We start from the raw sequence: 24,403 nt of genomic DNA, 5'->3' as shown, positions 1-24,403 counted from the left end.
GCAGGACGTGGTGTGGCAGTAAGGCGTGCATGGGGCTCCTTCGCCCGGTTATGCATATTCTGCATACGGTGACCCAAACGTGCCACTTCTCAGAAAGGCCACGAGGCCTCCAGCGCCTATGTCCTTGGCACACCACCCTCCATCCTCAAGGCCCCTGCTGCATCCTGGTCTGTCTTTCTGTGACTAGACGCATCCAGATTTCCTGTGAGCTTCCCCCAGAGAGGGAGACTTGGCCAAAGGGCAGCACCCTGGGTTTTACCTGTGTCCCCACGATGGGCCCACCTCTTTCCTGGCTAGCCCCTCTCCACCGTATCACTGCACAGTCTGGCCAGGTCTGAGGTCTGACGGGGAGACCGCTGGGGCATTCAGACACAACTGGCTGGGACAGTGACACAGAACAGATGTGTCTCAGTATCACTTTAATTACAGTATTTACACACACCATTTTTTTATTCAGAAATAAAACCCACCCAATCTTCCTCTCTCTGGAAAATTCGATTTCCAACCGTCACTGAAACCAGGATCCCTGCTTACCCCTCTGGAAAAAAAAAAAACTGAAAAATACAAGTGAGAACCTGGGTCACCTACAGAGGAGGTGGCTTGTGGTGAAGGTTCTCTGGAGATGTCAAGGGGCCCTGACTACATGGAGGTGCGGAGCAGTGAGGGAATTGGAGTGAGGGAGACAGAGATCGAAAGGAGTCTGCTGGGAGACTGAGTCCACAGCTCAACCCAGGAGTCAGGGGGAGGAAGGAAGAAGCCATGGAGATCAGAGGATAAGGCCAGGACCTAGCCTCTGAGCAAGGCGCTTCCTCAGAGATGCACAAGTCAAGAGGCTGGGCTCAAAGGTCTGGTCCCATGATCCTGTCCACTCTGACCCACAGGGAGAAGCAGAGGCTCAAGACGAGGCTCCATGAGCCCCAGAGAGACAAGGACTGAGCCGTTCGCTCTCTCCCACTTGCCCCCACAGGAAGGAATGTATGGACCCATGTCCCCCTAACCCTGTCTCCCAAACACACACACAAGACGTTGTTCAAAACTTGGAGCCTCATTCCAGGCTCAGCCAGAAAACGAAGCAGGCTTCTGTATGCAGATGTGGAGGGAGGTGTGGAGCTCAGGGGAAACCGGAAAGCATGAGGGAAGCCGGTGCCTGAATCCACAGTGCCTTGGCCAGGGCATAAGGAGGACGGTTTAGGATAACAAGTCTTTCTGGCTGCATCATTACAAGGGAGCAGGTGCACTGGGTTGCTTTGGTTTCCCTGATGTAGAGAAGACAGGTCTGAGGAAGAAACAGGAAAAGGCAAAGCCTCCTGGGAGGAAATTGTAGCCCAGAAAAGGCCCATGCTTCCCCTGGGAGTTCCTTTAATATGGCAGAGAAGAGGGAGAGGACAGAAGCCCACGTGTGAGTGATGCAAGATCATCACCTCCCACCCCCCAACCCTGGTAGCTTCTCTGCACTTTGGCCTCCCCTCCCCCCACACCTTTACTCAGAGTCGACCCGATTCTGGGCTTAGCGAGCTGAACATGTAAATGGCAGGGGTTATCTCCCCTCCACCGAGGTGGAGAGAACCCTTCGGCCCGGTGCAGTACCGGGCCCCAGGAACAGCCTCCGAGGATGTGTGCAGCAGGAAAGGGTAGAATGCAATCGATGGTGCCTCCAGCGTGGAGGCAGCGTGTGGTCAGATGCAAGGAGGGGCCCCTTCCCCAGACACTGCCCAGCCTTGCCCCACCCAGCCGAGTCACAATTCGGTATCAGCCACCACGTGTTGTCTTGCTGAATGGCCGTTTCTGGATGTGGCCTGGCCGGTCCCGTTCTCCTGAGCCCCTCGGTTCACACTGGCCTTTCCCTGAGCCTCAGGGGAGGCCCCAGGGCCTGAGCTATAGCCCTGGCCTCCACCGTTCTCCGTGTAATAAGGGTCTTCGCCCTAGACAGTGTATAAATAAAGGAGCATTATCTGGTAAGCAGAGGAGTGAGGCAGGGGTGGGGGGAGATGAGGTGGGAGGGAGAGAAGGGGGTTGCAGCTGCATGTGCAGACTCCTTTCTTCCTGAAGAGCAGTCAGGGTTCCAGCTCCTAGAGGAGAAAGGACAGAGGAGAGGCACAACACCGTGCCACCGCAGCTCCATAACCAGCTCCCGCCAGACACCAGGCAGTTCCCAGGATGGAATGCCCTCCCCAGAGTGGGTAGCAGGCCAGAAGCCAAGAGTCAAACCCCAGCCTTGTCCTCCCTCATCCAGAACACTCCAACAGTAGATTTTCCTTCCATAAGGGCCCTTCTGGTGAGCTAAGTGGCACCCACGGACATTTAATATACATGTCAATAAGTGTGATTGATTTAGCAGCCTGTTCTGGTATACCCAGCTGAACTATCCCGGGCAAAATCATAAACGGATGACATGACCCATCTGCTGCCACAGTGAGGAGGTGGGCTGGCCCCAGTTAGTGCCTCCTTTCCAATCTGCTATATATTATTCAGACTTGTCCATGGACATGGTAATGTGCATTCTGCACGTCCATGTGTAAAAGCACGGAAGTACCTTTTCTGGTATGTCTCCTCCCCACTCCAGGACATTTATGGACCTCCCCAGAAGACCACTATCTTCCTCATTTCCTTTGCCCTGGACCCCCAAACTGACCAGCCTTTCTCCTGTGGGGCTCCAACTGCGGCGCTTCATCAGGAAATAGCCAGTGGTGCCCAAGACAGCCAGTAGGATCCCTGAGGTGACCAGGGCAATCAGGGTCTTGCGGGAATAGACCTGGTGGCTCCCAACATCTTGTTCAGAGAAGGCTTTGATCCCAAGCTTGAAGGGAAGACAGAAAAGACAGCCTGTCACTTGTGGGATGTGAGTTCTAGAAGAGAAGCCCAGCCCACGCTAGACCCAACAACGGATGAACACAGGAAGTCCTGGACCTCAGGGATTTTTCTAAAAAGGACTTAAGACTGACATCTTTTAAAACCATAAAATTTTGGTTCAAGCTCAGACAGGTAAGGACTGTTGGAGAAGGACGGAGAAGTAGAAAGGACAAGTCTAGAAAAGATAAGTACTTTCTCTTCCACTCCAGTGACTCCCCTGACCCAATTTTCCCTTTGAGAATTCCCATCACCTTAGAGAACTTACCCTTTTCAGGTCAGGCTGGTGCTTTTTCAGAAGGCGGAGCTTACTGGAAAGTTCTAGAATGAGAAACAGGGATTGCTGAATCTAGAAGCGGGAAGAGCTCATCCTCCTGGGCCCTCCTGTGATGTTCTAGATGATGCTCTGATGCCCAGGGTGCTCCATCTCCCAAAGTCAGCCTGGCTCTTCTCCCCAGCACCTGTGCTCTTTGAGCTAAGATACCAGATTTCTACCCAGGATTGTCTAACCTCAGCCCCACTCCCTCCCTAGACCCCAAGACAGATGCACCCCTTACCTGTTCTGTTGGCCAAGAGCAGCAGCAGGCAGTGAGGCTTCGCTTCAGACTGGGCCAGGAGCAGGGAACACATGCCAGCCACAGTGTCAGCCTGCTCCTTCTCACACAGGACTTGAGTCAGTTCCTCTCCATTATCCTTCTTAAATTCCTCCTGGTAACATAGAGAGAAATGGGGAACAGAAGACGAAATTATTCATATACCCTGAGCTGCATCCAGAGTCTCAGGTAGTAATCCTGATGAAAGTCACACTACGACTCTCTAAACAAGAAGGATCCTTTCTTCCTAAAAAATGTAACTGGGGGGAAAAAAAAAATCCGGTGAACTACAGATGTGCCAAAACACAATAAGAAAAAAACTCAAAAATTTCCCCGTCCCAAAACATCTATCAGTGTCCTAGGTGGGGCTGTAAGAGGACCAGAGCAGAAATTCAGGAAACACTGTCTTATTTAAGGATTGCCCATGGACACATACACTATTTCAAATTAAATTCAAACAGCAAATATGAATAGTGTATTACTGATGGAGAGAAAATCCTTTGTTTCAGGATTATAAAAGCCCCAAGTGTTGGAGGAAAAGCCAAGGGAAGGGAGTAGAGAACAAGTCTATGGCTCTAGACCCAGTGGGCCCTTCCGTCTTACCCCCCACTGGGGCTCACGAGGAGCATGGTTGAAACTGAAATGGTGTTTTTGTCCAGTCTACCATCCCCCTTTCCCCACTAAAAGCATGGAAGCCAGTTTTACATGAGGTCCACAGATGGTTCCAGTTGCTGTCTGGTCCCTAGGACTCAGGAACTTGGCCCCAGGAGATAAGCTCTCATGATTCTTTGCCAGTTGAGTCCTGGGACAGAGATGAATTGGAAACACTGGCTGTGCCCTTCCAACACCCTGTTCTCACACCTCCCAGGATGTGTTCCAGCAGCTTCCAATCAGAGCAGCCTCCCCTGCACAGGAAAGGAACCGAAACCAAGACTCTCTCCTCTGTCCGGATGGCAGATGGTGAGGAGGAAATGCCTGAACGGCTCCGACAACTTTCCTGTTCGGGGAAAACTGCTGGGGCGTGTGAGGGGCATCCGAACTGAGCCTCCGTGGAGGAGACAGCTTCCTGTTTGTGGGGCAGGGCTGCTCCTTGTGGGCCTCCCAGCTTGGAAAGCAGCCTGGGTATTTTCCTACTGCTGTGGCCCACGGCAGGAAAACCCAGGATCCTTTGCTTCTGCACACGGCAAGGTCAGGGTTGGCCTCAGGCCCCAGCTTTCTTCTATCAGCTGGACTTGAAGGGAGCTGGGTGGAACTCAATGGGCTTGGAGGAGGCCAGAAGAGCAGGGCTAGCTAACCTTCAGGTCACAGAGACAGGAGTTCAGAGGTAGCCTCAGAAGCCCCTCAAGAACCAAGGGCACAGAAAAATGCATTCTCAGGCCACTGCTGCTTCAACTCTCAAGAAAAGGTCTCTAAAGGGGGCCTACTGGGTGGCTCAGTCGGTTAAGAGTCCGACTTCTGCTCAGGTCATGATCTCACAGTTTGTGAGTTCAAGCCCACGTTGGGCTCTGTGCTGACAGCTCAGAGCCTGGATCCTGCTTCAGATTCTGGGTCTCCCTCTCTCTTTGCCCTGCCCCCCACTCACACTCTGTCTCTCTCGTTCTCAAAAATAAATAAGCATTTAAAAAGCAAAGCAAAGAAAAGGTCTCTGAGGAAGTACTTGGATAGAGGTTCTGTCTCTGGAAAAATCTGGCTCTTGGAAACAGCTTTTGCTGTGGGCATTCTGGATACCACTGGATATGATCAGCAGTGTCTTTCTTCTCTAGGCCCCTTTCTCTTTGGGGAGCCTTACATTGCTTCCCTGGGAGCACCCTCCCAAACACCATGCCTTCTGGATGAGGAGGAAGGAAGTCCCCGCCTGGACAACTCTGGCCTCCTGGAGCGTCTCTGGTTGAAATCTATCTCTCCTGAGAGAGGCAGAGGGACAGGGCTCCTGCACAATCTAAACAAACCACACAAAATGGCACATCCTCAACCTGCAGAGTCCTAAGAAGCTGCACCTCAACCATATTCAGCCCTTCTGACATTTATCAAGCCCTGAATGGAAGACACTGTGTGCAAATCTCTGCACATGTATCATGGCGGCGGGGGGGGGGGGGTAGCTATGAATTCCACATAGCCAAAGCTCTTAGTTTGCATGCATGGCAATGAAAACAAATGATGGTCACTATGTCTCAGGCACTGTTCCAAGTGCTTTACATATAGTGACTCATTTAGACCTTGTACAACCCTTCAAGATGGGTGTTATTATTCTCCCCATTTTAGAGATGAAGAAACTGAGGCACAAAGAGACAAGTGACAGAGCTAGTTACACGGTAAGTACCACGAGGAAGGTACAGCTAAAGTTCTATGGACATTCAAAGGAGGGTGAGCTTACATCAGGTTGGGGGTTATCAGAAACACCTCAAAGTAAGCCTTGAAGAATGGGGAGAATGTGTGCAGGGGAAGCTGGTCAGGAAAGGCCTTCAGATTGAGGGTGCCATTATGGGGAGCCCAAGTGTGTGAGAGCCTGTGACCTTCACAGCCCTGCCTATATGAAAAAGAAGAACATGGCCCTCTTCCTTGGAAATCCCATCCTTCAAGACTCAACTCAAACCCCAGCTCCCCAGTGAGACTGGCCCTATCTCCCATAGACCCGGCATCAACCTTGCCTCTGCGATTGACTAGAGTCTTTGCAAGACATACAACTAGTCTGAGCGTGAGGTTCCTCAGTCGAAGACTGAGCTGTGACTAAAGCGGTGTTGTATAAAGAGCCCCCAACAAAGTGTGTGGAACCCAATGGGCACTCGACAAAGGGCAGCTGGTATTGTTACCATCAATGATAGTAATATACCATATACCGCAGCCCTTAGGACCCACACTTCGGTGTCTGATCATCTTCTGCCTTACTGTCACTGCCATTTCTCTCTGACTAGACAGTATGACTCCTTAATGGGGAGAATGGGCGTACGTTACATAATTTTCAACCCAGACGACACTAAACGTAGCACCAAACAAACAGAAGAACCCAGCGAATTGTTGTTCAGCTTAAAGTTCCAACTGGTCTGGCTTCCACGCAGGGTCCCTCCACCCTTCGCTTAGTTTCTTGGACTAAATTCAAGGGAATAACAGTGGCCAGCCTCCCACTCTGGAATCCAACAGCATCAGTGAATTGTGTTTGAGCCTGGAGAGAGGAGCAGGTGGATCCTGAACAAAGCACAATGCTTCTCCGGACGCTTGAAATAAACATCCTCCCCCCAGAGAGGCTGTGGGCAGATATCATGGGAGAGTGGGCAGGAGGAAGCCACAGACAGCCATTTTGCTCATGAGAATCAGATTTGTTAGCCCCTAACCACATCTGCTCACACATGTTGCTTTGCAAAAAATAATAACTACAATGATAAAACCATCTAACCTTTCTAGAGCAGCATTCTCCAACTTTGCCAAGACTCTTAACATGTTAAGGAAGCATGTTCATTAAGCACTTGGAGTAGGGAGAGAGGGACAGGTATTTTTCCAAATCATCCTTAAGATTTTTTCCCAATGTGGGGCGCCTGGGGGGCTCAGTGAGTTGAGCCTCAGACTCTTGATTTTCGCTCGGGTCAGGATCTCAAGTTTCGTGAGTTTGAGCCAGCTTTGGGCTCTGACCTGACAGCCAAGTCTGCTTGGGATTCTCTCTATTCTTCTCTCCCCGCCCCTCCCCCGCTCACGCTCTCCCTCTCTCAAAATAAATATTTTTAAATGTTTGTTTATTTTTGAGAGAGAGACAGGCAGGCAGACAGAGTGTGAATGGGGGAGGGGTAGGCAGAGAGGGTGACACAGAATCCGAAGCAGGCTCCAGGCTCCAAACTGTCAGCACAGAGCCTGATGGTGGGGCTCGAACGCACAAAACACGAGATCATGATCTGAGGAGAAGCCGGATGCTTGACCAGCTGAGCCACCCAGGTGCCCCTCAGGATAAATTTTAAGAAATGGAAAAAAAATTTTTTTTCCTAATGATGAGATTTTTAGGATCAATTTTCATTCTCTCTCCCTCCCTCCCTCTCTTTCTCATTTTATCTATTTTGGTGCGACCTTGACGTGGCAGGTAAAACCCTGTTTTCATTTAGAGACTAGAGTGAAGGACTCTGCTACAAGTCACTCCACCGGTGAGCAGCTGACCACGAGCGAGGAGTAAGACTGTCTCCAGATCTCAGGCTCTCACCAGGAGACACATGGTCTTCATCTGTCCTCCATCTGTAAGTTATTTTTTCTGCATGGAAACTGACCTTTAGTGTTTGGGCAGAGGGCAAGGAAGGCGTGGGCTGGGGGATATGATCTGGAGGCTGGAAGCAGCCTGCCTTAGATGAAGTCAATACGACAGGATAAGGGCGATGAGAGCTAGCTGAGGAAATACGACCTCTGCATGTAAACACATGTGGCTCTAAAGAAAGGTAGTTCTAAAAAACAAACTAGTGGGCAAAGGGCTTGAATAGAGATTCCTCCAAAGAGGATACGCAAAGGCCAATAAGCACATGAAAAGATGCTCGGCATCACTAATCACTAGGAAATGCCGATCCACAGTACGATGAGCTATCACCTCGTGCCCATTAGGGTGGTTACTATCAGAAAAACCCAGAACATAGCTAATGCCGGTGAGAATGTGGACATGTCAGAACCTGTGCCCTGTGGGTTGCAAAATGGTGCCGCTGCTATGGAAACCAGTATGGCGGGTCTTCGAAAATTTAAAAATAGATTTACCATATAATCCAGCAATTCCACTTCCGGGTATGTGCCCCCCCGCCCCCAAAATGAAATCAGAGTGTTAAAGAGGTATTTGTACACCCATGTTGATAACAGCATCAGTCCCAACAGCAGAAGATGGAAGCGACCCAGTGTTCGTTGGTGGATGAAGGGATAAGCATAATGCGGTATAGACGTGATTCAGCCTTAAAAAGGAAGGAAATCCTGACACATGTTACAACATGGATGAACCTCGAGGACATTATGCACCGTGATATAAGCCAGTCACGCAAAGAGAAATACCGTATGATTCCACTCCTATGAGGTACCTGGAGTAGTCTGATCACAGAGGCAGAAAGTAGAAGGGTAGTTGCCAGGGGCGAGGAGGTGGGGGGAATGGGAAGTTGTTTCATGGGTGTAGAGTTTCAGTTCTGGAAGATGAAAAGACTTCTGGAGACTGCACAACAATGCGAACGTTCTTAATACCACTGAACTATATGCGGACTTATACATGGTTAAGATGGTCCATTTCATGTTTTTTACCACCATTAAAAAATTTCTTGGTGTATTTCCCTGGATAAATGGGGGGACAGCATAAGAGAATAAAGTAACCTCACATTGTGGAAACGATTTGGGAACCCATAACCACAAAAACTAAATTACCCTGACACTGCAGCCGAGAGAATGAAAGTCAGACTCAGAGTGACGGGTCCTGCAAATGAGGGCTCTAAGACGGAGTAGCAGGTGCTTGAGAAGAGGGTAGGGGTTGCCCTCCCCCCCACCCAGGCTGATAGGGGTGATTTCTGCCTAGAGGTGAAGGAGGGGGAGCAAAAGGAGAGTAGTTGAGAAATGAATGCCTGCAGGATGCAAGTACAGAAGACAGGCGGAATAATCCACACAGTGGGAGCTGAAAGGTTGGATACTCAGTATGTCCCAGTGCAGAGTGAGTGTCTGGATAGCTGAGAACATGCACACGTATTTCCGTTACGGGAGTACACGGGAGGCAGGAGCATGCCGACATTGCACAAGTACTCAAGGACATAATGTTAGGGGAATTCAAATCCTTCATGCTTCTCCTTAGGGTGTGAGTAGGGCTTGAGTTTCCCACGGTTCGAACCAGTCCCTTAAGGCCCTCTGACACCGGGGGCAAATGCAACCTAAGGAAAACTAGGAGGCACCACGCCACTCACTCACGGCCTTGGGAACAGATTGATGATCAAATAAGCACGCAGTAGGACTCAAGGGAAAGGAATCTGAAACACAATCCGGAGCTTTGGCTAGAGATTCTGAACAAGGATGGCTGCCCGGGGGGGAAATTACTTTGGGGAGACTTAGGAGGCACTGCTGCTTGGGGACTAGGGAGGAGGAACCCTCAGGAAGAGAGGGGGGATCAACGGTGACAGAGGGGCCAGGGAAAAGTAGCACGACCAAGGGGTCACCAGAGAGTTCATTCACCGTGAACGGTGCAGAGGCCTTCTTTAGCATAGTGGAGGGACTGCTGTCTTTGCACGTCCCTGCTCACAGATGCTCCCCAGATCTCAGACGAGAGAGCAGACCTTCTCAGCTGTGGCATGAATGACGAGACAGTAAAGACCACAGAGAGAAAGCAACCACAGTAAGAGGAGTTATTTCTGGAGTAGCGGTCAGTTTCCGGCACTTGTCTTGTATGATGACCCTAGTTAAATGTGAGCCTTGAAGGGCAATGGACAGACACTTAGATTGCCCTGCAATTGGCTCTAAATCAGTGGCACGCAGAAGCAGCATTTTGGCACAGACCAGCGTGATACACAGGAAAATAAGTGCTTCACCAGGATATTACTAAAAAAAAAAAAAAAAAGTCGTTTTTTAAGCTATGATTAACAAAGGGTTTGGCGATGTTTTTTTTAATAAGGAGAGTTGAAAACAGGTATCAGAAACACACAGAGTATTACTTGTACTTTGTATGTTCATGTTTAAGTTGACTAGTCTGCAAATTGCACTTAGTTGTTCTATTGTGTGAGCCTCTGTCTTTGCAATTCCTGTATTACTTGTACATTGTATATTCATGTTTAAGTTCACTATTTTGCATCGTGCACTTATCCTATTGTGCGAACTTACGTCTTTGCAATTCCCATTGTTTTTAGAAGTCCTGGGCTAAAAAAAGACCTTAGGCAAAATTCTAAAAGATCTGTGAGTCAGAATGACCCAACTGATAATCACAGGTACGATATGGGCAGTCAGAATGGACAAAATAAATAACCGAATGCCCTCTACAGACTATAGGCTACCCATGTGCGTGTGTACATGTCACACGTCACACATATAGTTCCCTTAAATGGATTCCCAACTTATAAGGAAATGTTTTTTCCTACAAGTGAATAGGAAGAGTCCTGTCATTCCATTCTTCGTCGAGGAAACTGTAACTGTCAGGAAATTGGATTTACTGAAACAAAGCAAGGACGTCTGCTATCAACATTCAAAGTTAACGCCGAGCTGTATGGTCTAACCAATGCAATAAGATGTGAAACTTAAGGCATTAACTACTAAAAAGGAGGAGAAAAACAATGTATGGTGGCAGACAACATGAGAGCTTGCCTTGAAACCAAAAAAGAATCAAGTAAAGAGGTCTTGAAATTAACAAGTAAGTTAAAGAAAATGGCTAAACCTAAGATAAATTTTCAAAACTTTCAATATATGTTGGGAACGTATATTGAAAAGTTGGAAGTTTTCAACTTTATAATATACCAGCAATGATCGATTAGAATATTTAATGGGAAATCTGTGTTATAAATAAACTTTAAAAGTCCATAAAGCCTACCGGACAAACAAACAAACAAACAAACTAGCTTTTAGTTTTGAAAAGCTAAAAAGATAATATGCTGAATGATACAAGAGAAGACCAGAAAAATAGAGAGAGACTTTAGAGCAGTTCCAATGAAAATGTTAACGTTTCTTTTTTTAATGTTGACAAGATGTTTCTAAAGTTTTTCTAAAAGAACAGACAAAAAATAAACTTTTTATGGTGTAGTGAGCCAAGACCTGCATGGCTGGATATTAAAGAGTACTATAATATAAAAGTAGAATAATTTTAAAAAACTTAAGATAGGCAAAAAATGACAAACTGAACAAAATATCTCTGTAGAATATGCCCTGGGACAAATACAAATTTAATACAAGCTAAAAAACAGCATTCCAGTCAACAAAGGGGATCATTCGATAAACAATGTGAGGAAAGACGGTCATATGGAAAATGTGGCATTACAGCACAAAAGAATTCTAAACGGATTAAAGGGTTATATGTAAATAATAAGCAAACTGGCACTTTAGGTCACTAGTGTGTATTTCACTAAGGACTTTCTTAACATGAAAGCAAACTTAAGTCTGACATGTATATATTAAATGTACTACAGAGGAGGGGAAAAAGTGAACTCAATTTAAAAAAAAAATTGTCCTTGCCTTCTTTGCCCGCCAGATGGGGCCTCTTACTCCCTAAACCCAAAGCTCTGCATTTGAAAGCGCCTAACCAACTAAGTTCTCCCCACCCCCACCGAAGTCTGGTCCAGTCCAAGAGGGCTTAAGGATGTTCGGAAGGGATTGTGGGAGAAGAGGGAGGAGGAAAGGATAGGGGTGAGGTGGAGGGGAGTTTGACTTACACAGCTGGAGGTCTCATTTAGCTCTAGGCAGATACCTTGGGTCAATTTCACTTCTTTGACTCGGGAACATTTGATTTCTCCCTGTAGTAAAACAAAAACAAAGTAAATAAGCCAGTATCTTTGCCCCTCATTTTTACCCCCACCTCTTGTCCCGTTTGATTTCTGTGGGGGTACTCTCTTAAGAGGTTTTAGGAAAAAGGAAATTTAAAAATGGCAGGGGACTAGATGTATAAATTGGTGTTACTCTCTTCCTCCTTCTTACACCCATCCCCATCAGATAATCAAAACTTTTGTTACCAGCCTGGGCTTGCCAACAAGTAGCTATTTGCAATCTTGGTAAACATGAGCTTAGCTGGTGCGGAAATGGAAGAGGGGACGAAATTTACCCATTGGGGCTGTTCTCCCTGCCGTGGATCATATACATGCAGTGAGGCCATACAAGCACTAAGGTAATGGGGGTGGCCAGGCTGAGCCTGGTGACACTCATTTTCCTCCTGGTCCCCAGGGCTCTCCAGATTCCTATTCTGGTTCCTTTAAAAACAGAAACCAGGCAGGTCCCTTGAGCCTGCCCCCAGGCACCACGCACCCTCAGATTTTCTACCCTTCCTGCCCCAAACTGTTGACAGCCACAGACCCCAAGGCTGAGCTCACCATCCTTGGTCTGCCCAGTTCTCCACTGCTTCTCTATACCTGACATACCACCAAACTCTCTCATCTACAGGAAATGGTGGTGGTCCTAAACATTGTTTGCAAGTCGCCCCATTAAATAGAGGATGGTTTCCAAATACGCTCAAATGGAAATGGTGCCCGGGTCAAAGCCGAGACCAAGAGGTACTAGAAAGAACCACAGCCGACTGCATGGACCCCCAAGAATCCCCCTTTACTTTCAACTCCCTAGAAATGAAATACCCACAGCATATGTCAGCGACCTGTCTCCACTCCTCCCTTCCCCTTTCTATCTTTGTCAGAAATATTTAAGCTGCATATTTTCCATGTTAATTCTTACATGACCCAAATCTGACTGGCTGGGATGAGGAGAGGTTGAGGGGAGGAGAGGGTTTGCATACATACGAAGCGAGGGGGCAATCTGCCACTTTTGGCCCAATTCACCTACCTTGATGGTACTTGGGGTGGGAGAAAATGATGCATTAGGCTCAGTGGAGGATGTCACACTGATGGTGCTGTTATATGGGGGATCGGAAACATTTCCGGGGAGCATGCTGGGCTTCAAAGTCATGTCTGAAGTTGAAAAGTTGGTTGTGGTGGAAAACGCTGTGACAGTTAAAGAGGTCTGTGGCTGGACAGAAGAGTTCCCCATTCCAGGCACTGGGGTGATCTCAGAGGTAGAAGTGAAGTTGACTGTAGTCTCTGAAATAGACCAAAACACATGTTTTGCATGCACATGTTTTCATACACACACACACACACACACACACACACACACACACACCCCTACACACATCTCAGTTCACTGTCTTGAATTAAAACTTGACAGATAACGATACTGACCTGGACTTCAAACCAGAAAAGGGAATCGGAGGGGTTAAGAGTTACTTCATATCCTAACCCCTACCAAACTCATTTCAAGCCAGCTACTGGAACCATGGCTATCACTGAGAATGTATGAGAGGTGCTTTCAGGATTCTGATGCTGAACTGGAATCTGGTTCACCCCGAAGAAGTCAAAAACCAGTGTGAACCTGTACATACTTTCTTTCACTTAGAAGAGATCAGAGATGTCTAGGGAGTCCTCATCTGATTCTTATTTTATCACTAAGCTGAACTCAGCATGAAAACAGGGTACAAGGAGAGTTACTGGTCAGGATCAGCAGCCAAAGTGTTGGCCTGAGAAAGCCATCACTACAGGAATTGTCAGGAGTCTACCTCAGGGCACCCTAAACATGATGCACAAACCATGCTTCGCAGGACTTGTATGTTTCCATCTGCGGGGGAAGGCAGGGCTAAGGGAGGTCTGCAGGCATCCCAATGCTTTACCCAAGCACCAGCCACATCCTTCTGGGGCCCGAGACAAACACTTTTTACCTGAGATGGCTGTTGCGGTCCCATTGCGGTCTTGAGAGACAGGGTATGGCATGGTAATTCCAAGAGGACTTAGTGTGGTGGCTTCCTGGCTGGACACATTTGCGGAAACAGTTGAACTTGTATGTGAGGTGGCTGACTCTGTGGTAACAGTGGTCCTGGTTTGTGTATTTGTGAACCCAGAGGCTATCGAGAAACAAGGAGGAAAAGTCAGAACCTAAATCATCCTGGAGACTTAGGACATCATGACATCAAGACTATCCTCCTGGACAGGAGAATTTCTCACTACTAGATTTTCCCTAAGAAGATAAGGAAGGAAAAGCTTGTACGCATCAAGTGTCCAGTATAGTACCATTTGCAGGAGGGAAAAGTTGCAAACAGCTAAATGAATTTCAATGGGATAAATGCTGTATGCGCTTAACGTACCAGAATTATTACAAATAAAGAAATATAAAAAAACTAAAGCCACAGGAGAATACGAGGCAATGTTTAGAACATGTATAATAAAATATTAAAATATCAAGTTATATCTGAGTAAATATTGCAAACATCTAAAGTATGGGGGAAGATTTCCTTTTTAACGTATCTGTCTCTCTTTCTGTCACCCTCCAGCCGTTCCATTCATATACTCTGGGAATAGCCACTAGATTCATCTCTATTCAATCCCCTTAAAAATCTTCTATCTGTCCAAGATACCCCATTCCCAAACTCTAGTCTTTCCCTCATGGCCTGCAAACCCATCCTCCTTGCCTTTTGTTGAGAAACTCAGTAAGTGACCCCACGATTTCTTTTAAGAACCTCTGACCAGTGGGTGCTCTAGAGAACTTAAGGCCTGGTTTCTCATCAAATGTAGGAAGATAGCTTAGTTCTGCCTTTTCCAATAACTATGTAGTTTAATGTGCGTGTGTGCGTGTGCGTGTGCGTGTGCGTGTGTGTGTGTGTGTGTGTTTACCAACCTCTAAAGTGAGGGTCTTTCCTTACCTGGATTGTTTTGGGAGAATTAATGACAAATAACTTAAATTGATATAGTATAATATTCCTGGATTGAATTATTCTCTGATGATCTTCATGAGGGTCCTTGTCCTTCTGTGTTTCCTGGGGGTACCTATCAATGACATCCTTACATCCAGAAAGGAGAAACTTCCCTGAACGTTAGAGTCTGTATTCTATTCCTCCTCCTACTCTGCCCTGCTCCCAACCATGAGGCGTCCATGGGGCCAACAGAGATGTACCCTCTCGTCTAGATCCTACACTGGGGACCAGATACTCCTAGAAATTCTTGCCCAAATGCCTCTTTTCTCACTTGAGAATCCTCATGGGACCTTTTCTCCCAGTCCATCCTTCTGAGGGTGAACCGCAGTACCAGGGTATGGACCTCCAAGGCACAAGGGTGGCCAAGAGGTGGCAGTTTCAGGGAGAAGGTATACACATGAAGCATGCGGATGGTGTGTCCCTTGCATGCATGCAAGATCCCCTACAGTGAGCCAGGGTTGGGGGTAAAAAGAAGAGAAGTGGGACAGGAGGGAGCCAAGGGTCATCTCTTCCTGCTCAGCCACACGGTGGCACTGAATTCTGAGACTGAGAGGGTCCCAAATTAAAACTTGGCCTTCCAGGTGGCCATTAGGTATGTTTTTCAAGGTAAGGGGATAGAGGACATTTCATTTATAAGCTCACAGGCCTGATTGTAACTTTGAAGTATTTAGACATATGGTATGAGGGCCTCTATTCCATTCTTGGCTTGGGCCCCATAAATGCTATAGGATCGACTTGGTACCCAGAGCTCAGCACCCACAGTACCACCCTCAAGAAAAGGCCCCTGAGGATCCCAGGCCACCCTAAAGCTTGTCTTTCAATTTTCCTGATTGAGATCTACAGCTGTAATTTTGGGAGGTCCCCAGGTAAATGGCAATGTAGAGTGACAACTCTTCTTTCCCTCAGCATCAAGAGGGAAGTTAGGCATTAGTTTCAATGCTTCCCCTAAAAGCAGTGACAAGTCTCACTGTCCCACATCTGCCTCCCTTCCCACCTGCTGCAAGTAGATGGATATAAATGGTGAATACAACAATCATATCTTGACATTACGTGCATGGGAGCAGGAGGATGAAATGATAGTACCACCTGCATTTTAGAGATAAGAGCCTGAATCACGCAAGGTTTTGGCCAAGAGGGGAGGCCGTAGTTCAGGGCAGGGAACACTGGGGCCACTGAGGTTTAGCTGACTCTTGAGTAGAAGTAGCAAGAAGGTCAGAGAGTCGAAACTGCTAAGAACCAGGATGCATCCTCCGCACCTCTGGAGAGAAAAGGATGGGCTCCTACCTGGGTTAGGCAGGAGGTGGGTTTATCAAAATGAAATAGGTGGGAAAGCAGATCCAGTCTTCCCCGGGCCCTTAGACGGGACCGCTCAGCAATCCACCCCTAAGCTATGAACTCACCACAGGGGGCGGGTGGCGGGAGCAGGCGGATACTGACCTGAAGGATCATCCTCCCCAGGTACCGTTCCAAGGCACCACTGGAACTCCCCGTTGACATCATTCTTCCTGCCCACCCTTTCCTCTTCTTCCTTCCAACACATCAGTTCCTGGGAATCCTATCTGGCTCAGGCTGACCCAGCCCTTTGCGCTTTCCAAAGAAAGCTGTGCCTGACTGAGGTGATGTCATGCTTTTGAAGCCCCTCCCCAGGGCCTCCTTCACCCAGACAAACAGTTTTGAACTCTTCCAGATGTGAGCAGAGACCTGCTGCTAGCTTGGAGGGCGGAGGGCCTGTGCCAGAGAAGTGAAGCGACTCTGGACCCAGGCCAGCTACCGACCTGCTGGGGTCCGGCTCCCAGCTGCCGCAGCCACCTCCCACCCACCACCGGGCCAAACGCTGAGGAGCAGGTAGCACGATCCACCTGCCAAGAAAATGAAACCCCAACCTCAGATGCATGGCCCTGAGCCCGCTGTGAGCAAGGAAGCCTCTGAGACCCTGGAGAAACAGGTCAAAGAGGGAGGGCAGAAAGGCAAGGCTAGGTGACGGGATACGTGAGGGGGTGTAGAGCGAGGGAACAAGGTGGTGGAAGACCTGGAGACAAATCCAACCTGGGTGCTGTGGTGTAGGGACTAGCAGGCAGGAAGTGTCTTAATTTCACAGTCTCTAGGGCTGCCTTTCTGGAGCTCCCACGAAAAGACTGCGCCTTGGAGGAATAACATTTATAAGAATCAAGACCGACCATGTGTCTCTGTCTATCCTAGCTTCTCGCCCCCATCCAAGGCATTAAACTATCAAATGCTGACCTTTCTTGATCTGATTCTGTTCTCCAACTCTGTAAGGGAGCAATCGCGGCTTCCTAGTTCGATTCTAGAAGACGATCAACGAAACCTCCACTCCACTCCGTTCTAGACTGGAGCCTTCCAGACAAACAGTCGTTAGCCCCAACCCAACAGGGCGTTTACAGTACAATTTAAAATTGAACAAAAGGCCATCTTATGTTGTTTACCTTCCACCCTACCTTTATTAACTGTGTCCCCCTAAGTACCCTATGTGACTCTAGATATCCTATTTGATCCTAACTCATGAGCTTGGGGCAAAGGGAAGAGACAAGATGTCAGAAAGTTAGCGGAATAAGGATAAGAAGCCCAAAACGCCAAACAGAGGTCACAGAATTCATGGAGTAAAAGTTTTGCATTTAACTTACAGGTACTTATTCAGAGGCAATTATTCTTGTTTTACACCAAGTTCTAACAAGCTTGGTTATCTGATATCCTAGTTAAAGCTAAAAATTGGAGACTCTTAGAAGCAAACATCAAGGAGAAACGACAGTTTAAAAAAGAAGAAACAGATAAATGAAAAACAGACATGAGTATTAAAGCCCACACTGGTCATGGGATGCCTGCCTGGGTGGCTCAGTCGGTTGAGCACCAGACTTCAGCTCAGGTCATGATCTCCCGGTTCGTGGGTTCGAGCCCCGCATCAGGCTCTGTGCTGACAGCTCGGAGCCTGGAGCCTGCTTCAGATTCTGTGTCTCCCTCTCTCTCTGCCCCTTCTCAGCTCACTCTCTCTTTCAAAAGAATAAATAAATGTGAAAAAACACACACACTGGTCTGGAATCACTTACAGTAGGAGGAAATAAATATATACACCTTAGTAAGCATTAACAAAGTCACTGAGCTGCACCATAACTAAATTATTTTCATGATCCATCTGAGTCATGAAAGTTAAAGTCCTATTTCTGAGGGGTACACGGAGTAAAGCAAAGGCATAATGTAATACATGTTTAAGAGATTCCTACCTACAATTAGTAAATTGGAGAATCTTTTCATCCTGAAAGAGGGCTTACAAATCCTCAGAGATCCAGAACGCTCTGCTACCTAAATAGCTAAATGCCTATGCTCTCCTATGCTCAGTCTTGCTTTCCAAAGACCCCCTTAGGTTTAGTTGTGGTTTTTTTGCTTTTTCTTTTTTGTGTTTTTGTTTTTGTTTTTTGTTTTTTCTTGTTTTTTTTTGTTTTTTTTTTTTGTTTTTTTCTTTCTTTCTTTTTTTTTTTTTTTTTTTGCTGGTATTGTTTCCTGATCTCCTCCTGGCCAGCTAGCCCCGTTCCACCATTCCTTTCCAATTCTGGTGCCCTGCCTGAGAGGAGTTTCTTCGAGAAAATCTTGGGTGTCTCAGCCCACAGGGATACAGTAGCAGGAAGAAGAAGCCTACGGGACTCTGCTGGGAACCCACAGCCCACGTGTCTGAGAAGAGAAGGAAACCTCAGAAGAAAGAGCTTGGGCTCTGCAGTCAGACCATGTTCAGAGGCTTCTCTACCATGTTCTAGCTGTGAGGGCTTGGGGGGAAGCTTCTTCAACTCTCTAAACGTTCCCTATAAAATGGGAATAAAAATATTCCCTAACTCCTAGTTGTTTTGAGGAATAAAGGAGATAAGAAGCATAAAGCAGTTAGCCTGTCTGGTAAACGCTCAAGAAACAACAGTTATCTTTAGTATAGGGCCCCCTTCCTTCTGCTTCTCAGAGACCCTGAGACACGTCTCTCCACCACTTATCTGGCACAAAATCATAAACTCTGTTTCCTGAGTATAGGTCTTGTCACCTCAGTTACGTTATAAATTTCTTTAGTGCCGGAAACATCTCTGATACTCGTTTGTTTTCTCAGGGTGCTTAGCACAATCCTCTGAGTTCAGAAAAAGCACTTAGATTGAATGGCGACCATGTCAGCCATGTTCACACCAACCACATCTATGTAGCGTGGTCTCCTTCAATGCCGTATTTTAGGAGGGAGTTTGTTAAATTAGGGAGTGTCCGTGAAAGGATAGCCAGAATTAGGAGAGCTCTAGAAACCAAGTCATATGGTTGAGGGCCAGGAGTTATTTCATCTAGATCAGGGGTCTGCAAATAGCTGGCGGACCAAATCCACCCGCGGGCTGTCTGTTGTACGGCCAGGGAGCTAAGAAGGGCTTTTACATGCTTAAAGTGTTGTATAATTAAACAGAGTAGAATATGCCTAAGAGACTACATATGGCTTCCAGAGTCTAAAATATTTCCTATGTGGCTCTTGACAGAAAAAGTTTGCTAACCTCTGATCCAGAAAAGAAGAATTTGGGGAGGGAGAATAAGTAACTTTCTTCAAGATTCATTTCACGCATGTATTCATTCGTATTGGTCAGAAGCACCCATGACGTGCAAAGGACCATGCACAGTAGAAAAGAAGATTCTTTCCTGAGGTTTGGGGTTAAGGTCATTACAATTTCAATAAATCCCTGTCCTCAAGGAGCTTATAATCTAGTGGGGCCAGAAAGATCGTTAAGGATTGTCTTGAAGAAGGATCATATTAATTCCATGGTAGTTTAAAGAAGAGAATTAGATTAGAAGCCACTGAAGATTAGCCAATTCTAATTAAGAATAGAAGTTAATGATCAGATGATTCAAGAAAGCTAATTTCATTGTAACACAAAGTAAGGCTTAAAATGGGGGGGGGGAGGTTACTGTTATGTTTTTTAATGGAATGAACTACTCTGGGAGGTGGTGAGCCACCCATCTTCTCCGGGAACATTTAGGAAGCATCCTTGTTACAGGTCTCCCCGAGTCTGGGCATCTTGGACCAGAATAAAGAACTGGGCTGATGCCTTCCTATGGTTTAGTGGCTCACTGAGACGTGAGCGTAAACCAAGCGTCTGTGGCCTGAGTGAACAGCGGACTCTGACTTCTCTTTAATATTCAAATACCTTGTCTTGGACCCCATCGACTTACCACAGAAGCCTGGTCTCCTGAGCTTTCTCTGGGGGCCCACTTTTCTCCCAGTCACCTCTTCCTTCATTCCCCTAATCGCCACTGACTCCCTTTCTGCAACTCTGTGCCTCCCTGTGCCCAGGCACTGTGGTTCTGCTTCACTGTAGGCCAGCTGAGGACTTGTTCCTTTATTCCCCACAAAGCACACTAACACCAGGCGGGCCTGTGTTTATCAAAGGTTTGAGAGCACGGAGCCAGATTACAGCCCAGCCCGGAAGAGACAACGGCATAAGCCTGAAATTCCAGACATTACTGTGCTAAGCACGCATGCCACACCGTAAGGAGTTTCTCCTCGCTGGGTCTTTTCCACCCTCAGGCACCACTGCCTCTCTGATGGTCCAGGCACCTCCCTTCCTCTCTCTCTACTCCTTCTGGGCTCTGCATTCCCTCAGCCGATGTCTCTCGGGCCCATCAAACACAAAGTTCCGATGTATTCTACCATGCTCAGCAATGAACCTCCTGTCTGCCCCTGCACCTCCAAGGCCCGTCCAGGGGTCCAGGTTACTTTCACCCAGAGACTCGTTAAGGCATTTTCTGCAACGACAGAACTCACTACCTAGAGATGCCATCCCACTAAAAGGTACCAGCCGTGGGTTCTTTGGGGTCTCTCCCCGCCAAACCAGGAAGAAGCAGATGAAGCCAACTAAGCCCAAAGGCCTTTTCTTTTACATCCAAAGGGAAGCGATTGGTCCCCGGGGTGGGCCCCAGAGTGCAGGTGCTAAGAAGTCCACCTTGGCCCGTCCCCCGTTCATTGGCCTCTCACTCTCCCAAGACGCACGCATCTTTCTCCTTAGCAAAGTCAGGGGCCGTGGAGACTAAAAATTGTAGATAATGTGTTTTTATTTCGTAGCTGAGGAGGGAAGAGAATGTTCTCATTAGAGAAGTCAAGACCCAGACAAATAGGAAATTCTGCCCTGGCAACTTGGAGCATTTTCTTTTGGAGGGTGGTGTTTTTGTTCTTGTTTCCACACCTTCACCTTCTGAATTCTCCACACTCGGGGGCCATTTAAGTTAGATCAGGCAAAGTCAAGGAGAGAGGGAGGCCAGGCCCCCCGAGGGTGGAGCCGAATAGCCATCCAGCCCTGAAAGTGAGCCCAGGCCCTCCTGCCCAGGGTCTAAAGGAAATCAGGCAGTGAGACCATACGGAGTGGAATTTGTTCCTACTTTTTTATTTGTTTTTGTAAGACTCTGCGCCCGAGTTTATCTGCTGCAGCTTGGCACTCCTTGCCCCGAGCTTTTGGAGACAAAGACTCAAAGTAGGAAGAACAGGAGGACAAGTGAACAAGGAGGCCCAGGAGGTGGAGCTAAAGGGATAAGAAAAAGATGCCCAGAAGTGTTTTATCCGTCAAACGGGAAGGCCGTGGAAGACTCGCATTTGCAAAGGTTGTGCCAGCTGGACTGGCCCGACGAGGGGGACCACTGGGGACCACTGAATTAGTCAGAGGTCCCCAAGGCTGCTCCTCGTCGGTCGCTATATGGCAGAGAGTCAAAGGGTGGAGTCCTCTCTCCTCTGGAAAATATCTGATAAAATTCTTTTCCCTTTTCTTTTTTCCCCTCTTACACGTAGCCCCAGACAGGATATGGGTGTGGGGTCAGCATGCACGACGGAAGAAGAGGAATGTGAAGGGGCGGGCCTTGGGGGGGGGTGTCCTTACAGAGGGAGGAAGGAGATAGGCCATGGAGGGCTTGGAGGGGACAGACACCCGGAGGCCCACAAATGGGGCTTCCTAATAACCTGAAAGGCTTCTCTTACCTGTTGGTGGCAGGGGAGTGCTACCTGGCGACTCACTCTGACTCTGGTCGCCCCCCAAAGCAGCTTCATCTGCAACAAAAAGAGTCTACTTTTGGTCGGACGGCTGTGCCCATCTTTACGCCAACTTCTCACAGAGCACAGAAAGACCTTCCCAGAACAAAGCCCTCTGTCAGTGTACATGATGAGAAGACCCCCGGTGCCCTAAAGTTTGCAATAATCGCACGGAACTCCTGCAAATGTCCCTCGGTCAGCGTTTCAAGGTACAGTCACTCACTCATCCATCCCTCAATGTAGACCAGGACAGAAAGTGACTCCCAGTGTTAAAGCAAGAAACAAACCCTAGAAAGTTCTCAGGCAAGACGAAAGGCTACACATTGGCTCAAGTAGTCTGGCAAGATTGAGAGTCGGGACCCATGTCCCAGCTGTCACCCCCAAAGCTGAGACAGTGAGATTCTCGGCATATCTGCCCCAGATTTTGCAGGAGTTAAGTCGCTCCCCCCACCCCCTGCTACGAGCCAAGGCGAGACTGAGACTGGCCAGCTGAGGAAATAAAAAAAGGGTGGGCCTCACTCGGCCCAGGACCAGGTCATCACGAGCTGTGTAAAGGAGAGTGAAGCATCTGATCGGCTGTTGATCGGCTCCACTGTGTTATGAGGGTGCCGTCTAGCACCCAGGGGAGTTCCCCTAGCCTAGTGTTTCCACATTGAAGTGACAGCTTTTTCTCTGCCCCAGAGGGCAGGTCTGGGGCTGCCGAACTGGTCAACTCAGAGCCTAACTTTGAGCTTTCCCAGGCCCGGAGTCTCTCTCCAACTGGGTGGGCCCAACGCAGGACAGCAGAGGACACTGAGAGCAAAGGAGTCCCTGGCAGGCCCAGGTCACTCTGTGGGGCCATAGTGGGTGGCCTGTAGGATGAGTACGTGTAGGGAACTGGGGGCCCTAGAGGGCTGGAAGCAGAATCTTGAGCAAAAAGGAGAACAGCTTACAACGTTTAAAACCCTCTAAAGGCAATGAGAAGAGATAGAGAATGCTCTCCCCAAATGAAAGCAATTAAGAATAAATACTTACTGTCTATGATTTCTTTACCAAAGTGAGAGCAAGATCTTAAGAAGTAGGAGCAAGTGTGGGTGAGCGGAAGGGTGTCCATGAGCCTGCTGACATATTCCCTAGTTCTAGAACTTGGAGGGGGAAGAGGAAGAATGCCTCCAAGTGTAACAGGTTGGAGTTGGTGCGGGGGGGGGGGGGGAAGGGGGGGCGATGGGGAGATGGAGGCAGGGCGCACAACAGACCCCATCCGCTGCCACCTTCTCTCCAGGGGAGTGGGTGTGGGTGTGGGAAGAGGGAGTTGTAATTTAGCTTTCAGATCTTAAATGCAAGCATTCTTTCCCGGACTGTTGTTCATTCCACACCCCCTGGTCACCTCACTCAGCCTGCCTCCGGCGCCTCCTGGGCTTTGGAGCTGGGGCCTTGTCCCAGGTTGGCCTCGCTCCCATCCTTAAATTTCGGGCTCGCCCAGTGCCGGAGGTGGTGGTGGTGGTGGTGGTGGTCGGTGGGCGCCTGCGCTCTCTTCCCAGCACCCGCTCCGGCCTGGGCTCTCTCAATCAACCCCCAGGCGCAAAACTTTTCCTGCTTCTGTCCTCCCCTCTCCTGGCTCTGGCTCCAACTTTGCGCTCCGGACCTTTGGCCACAGCCTCTGGCATCTTCGAAGCGCTGTACTTTAGAGACAATGCGAACCAGTCGCACTGTTCCACTACCGGGAAGCTCAGAGAGCTCCGCCCGGTTTACACCTGGGCTGGTTGACACTCGCGGCGCGGTCGCCCGCCCTGCCTCCCCGTCCACCCCAGCGCTTCCCAGGTGGTGCGCCGGTCCCAGGGGGGCCCCGGTCCCACGAGAGCCAGGAGCCGCCGTGGGCGCGGGGCGTGGGTTGGGGCAGCTGGGGGGGGGTCCCTTCCCTGCGCGCCCCCGGGCTCTGCGCGCTCGGCTCCGGGAGAGCGGGGACCCTCCCCGCCGCCCGGGCGCGCGGCCGGTACTCACGCAGCAGACTGAGCAGGCAGAGCGCGGTCCAGCCCCGCGGCATCCCGCGCCCCGCGCGCGCGCCCCTGCCGACCAGCATCCTTCCCGCGCCGCTCCGCAGAGATGCGCACAGCCCGAGACGCGCTCGGCCCGCGGGACGCGCTGCCCCCGCCCTCCGCCCGGGAGCGGGGTGGGCGATCGGGCTTTTTCCCCTCCCCTCCCTCTATATTCCTGGCAAGGCCGGCCCCTCTCCTTGGCCGCCACAACCGTGAGCTTCCCCACTTGGTCCCACAGGCGGAGGACGTTAGCAGGGGCTGGGGTTGCCGCCGTGGAGGCCAAAAAAGGTGGAGGTTTGTGCGGGCCCCAGATACTTGTTCAACTTTATATAGAGGCCCCGTCTTACTCCTTCAAGCTCGACTTCCACTCGACTTTTAACCCCTTTGTGTCAGCCTGGCCGGTGGCGGGGGGCAAGTTTCCCCTGACTTCTGTGTGCTTGTGTGTGCGTGTGCGTGTGTGTGTGCGCGCGCGCGCCTGTGTGTGTGTTTTCTTTCCTTTTTGTTTTCCTTT

The 24,403-nt window shown here is 48.9% G+C and overlaps 1 protein-coding gene across 3 annotated transcripts; it reads right to left on the bottom strand.

Annotated features, from left to right (window-relative positions):
• Positions 1 to 402: 402 nt before the first annotated feature.
• CD34 (CD34 molecule) lies at positions 403 to 24,020 on the bottom strand. Of its 3 annotated transcripts, none has more exons than XM_043568967.1 (9): positions 23,858 to 24,018; positions 21,827 to 21,895; positions 13,813 to 13,995; positions 12,885 to 13,138; positions 11,771 to 11,851; positions 3,405 to 3,555; positions 3,116 to 3,168; positions 2,633 to 2,797; positions 403 to 1,922 (listed from the first exon to the last, which is right to left on the bottom strand). In XM_043568967.1, exons 1-9 carry the CDS (start codon positions 23,934 to 23,936, stop codon positions 1,737 to 1,739), a joined length of 1,221 nt encoding a protein of 406 aa, XP_043424902.1. In that variant the 5' UTR covers positions 23,937 to 24,018; the 3' UTR covers positions 403 to 1,736. The 3 variants fall into 3 exon arrangements, with proteins under 3 accessions (XP_043424902.1, XP_043424903.1, XP_043424904.1); XM_043568969.1 differs by lacking the exon at positions 403 to 1,922 and adding an exon at positions 1,929 to 2,069 and having other exon boundaries at positions 23,858 to 24,019; XM_043568968.1 differs by lacking the exon at positions 21,827 to 21,895 and having other exon boundaries at positions 23,858 to 24,020.
• Positions 24,021 to 24,403: the final 383 nt, after the last annotated feature.

The sequence above is a fragment of the Prionailurus bengalensis genome, chromosome E4, assembly GCF_016509475.1.
Source record: "Prionailurus bengalensis isolate Pbe53 chromosome E4, Fcat_Pben_1.1_paternal_pri, whole genome shotgun sequence".
Classification (NCBI taxonomy): domain Eukaryota; kingdom Metazoa; phylum Chordata; class Mammalia; order Carnivora; family Felidae; genus Prionailurus; species Prionailurus bengalensis.
The sequence above is the reverse complement of the archived record's forward strand: the minus strand, read 5'-3'. Positions and strand labels throughout refer to the sequence as shown.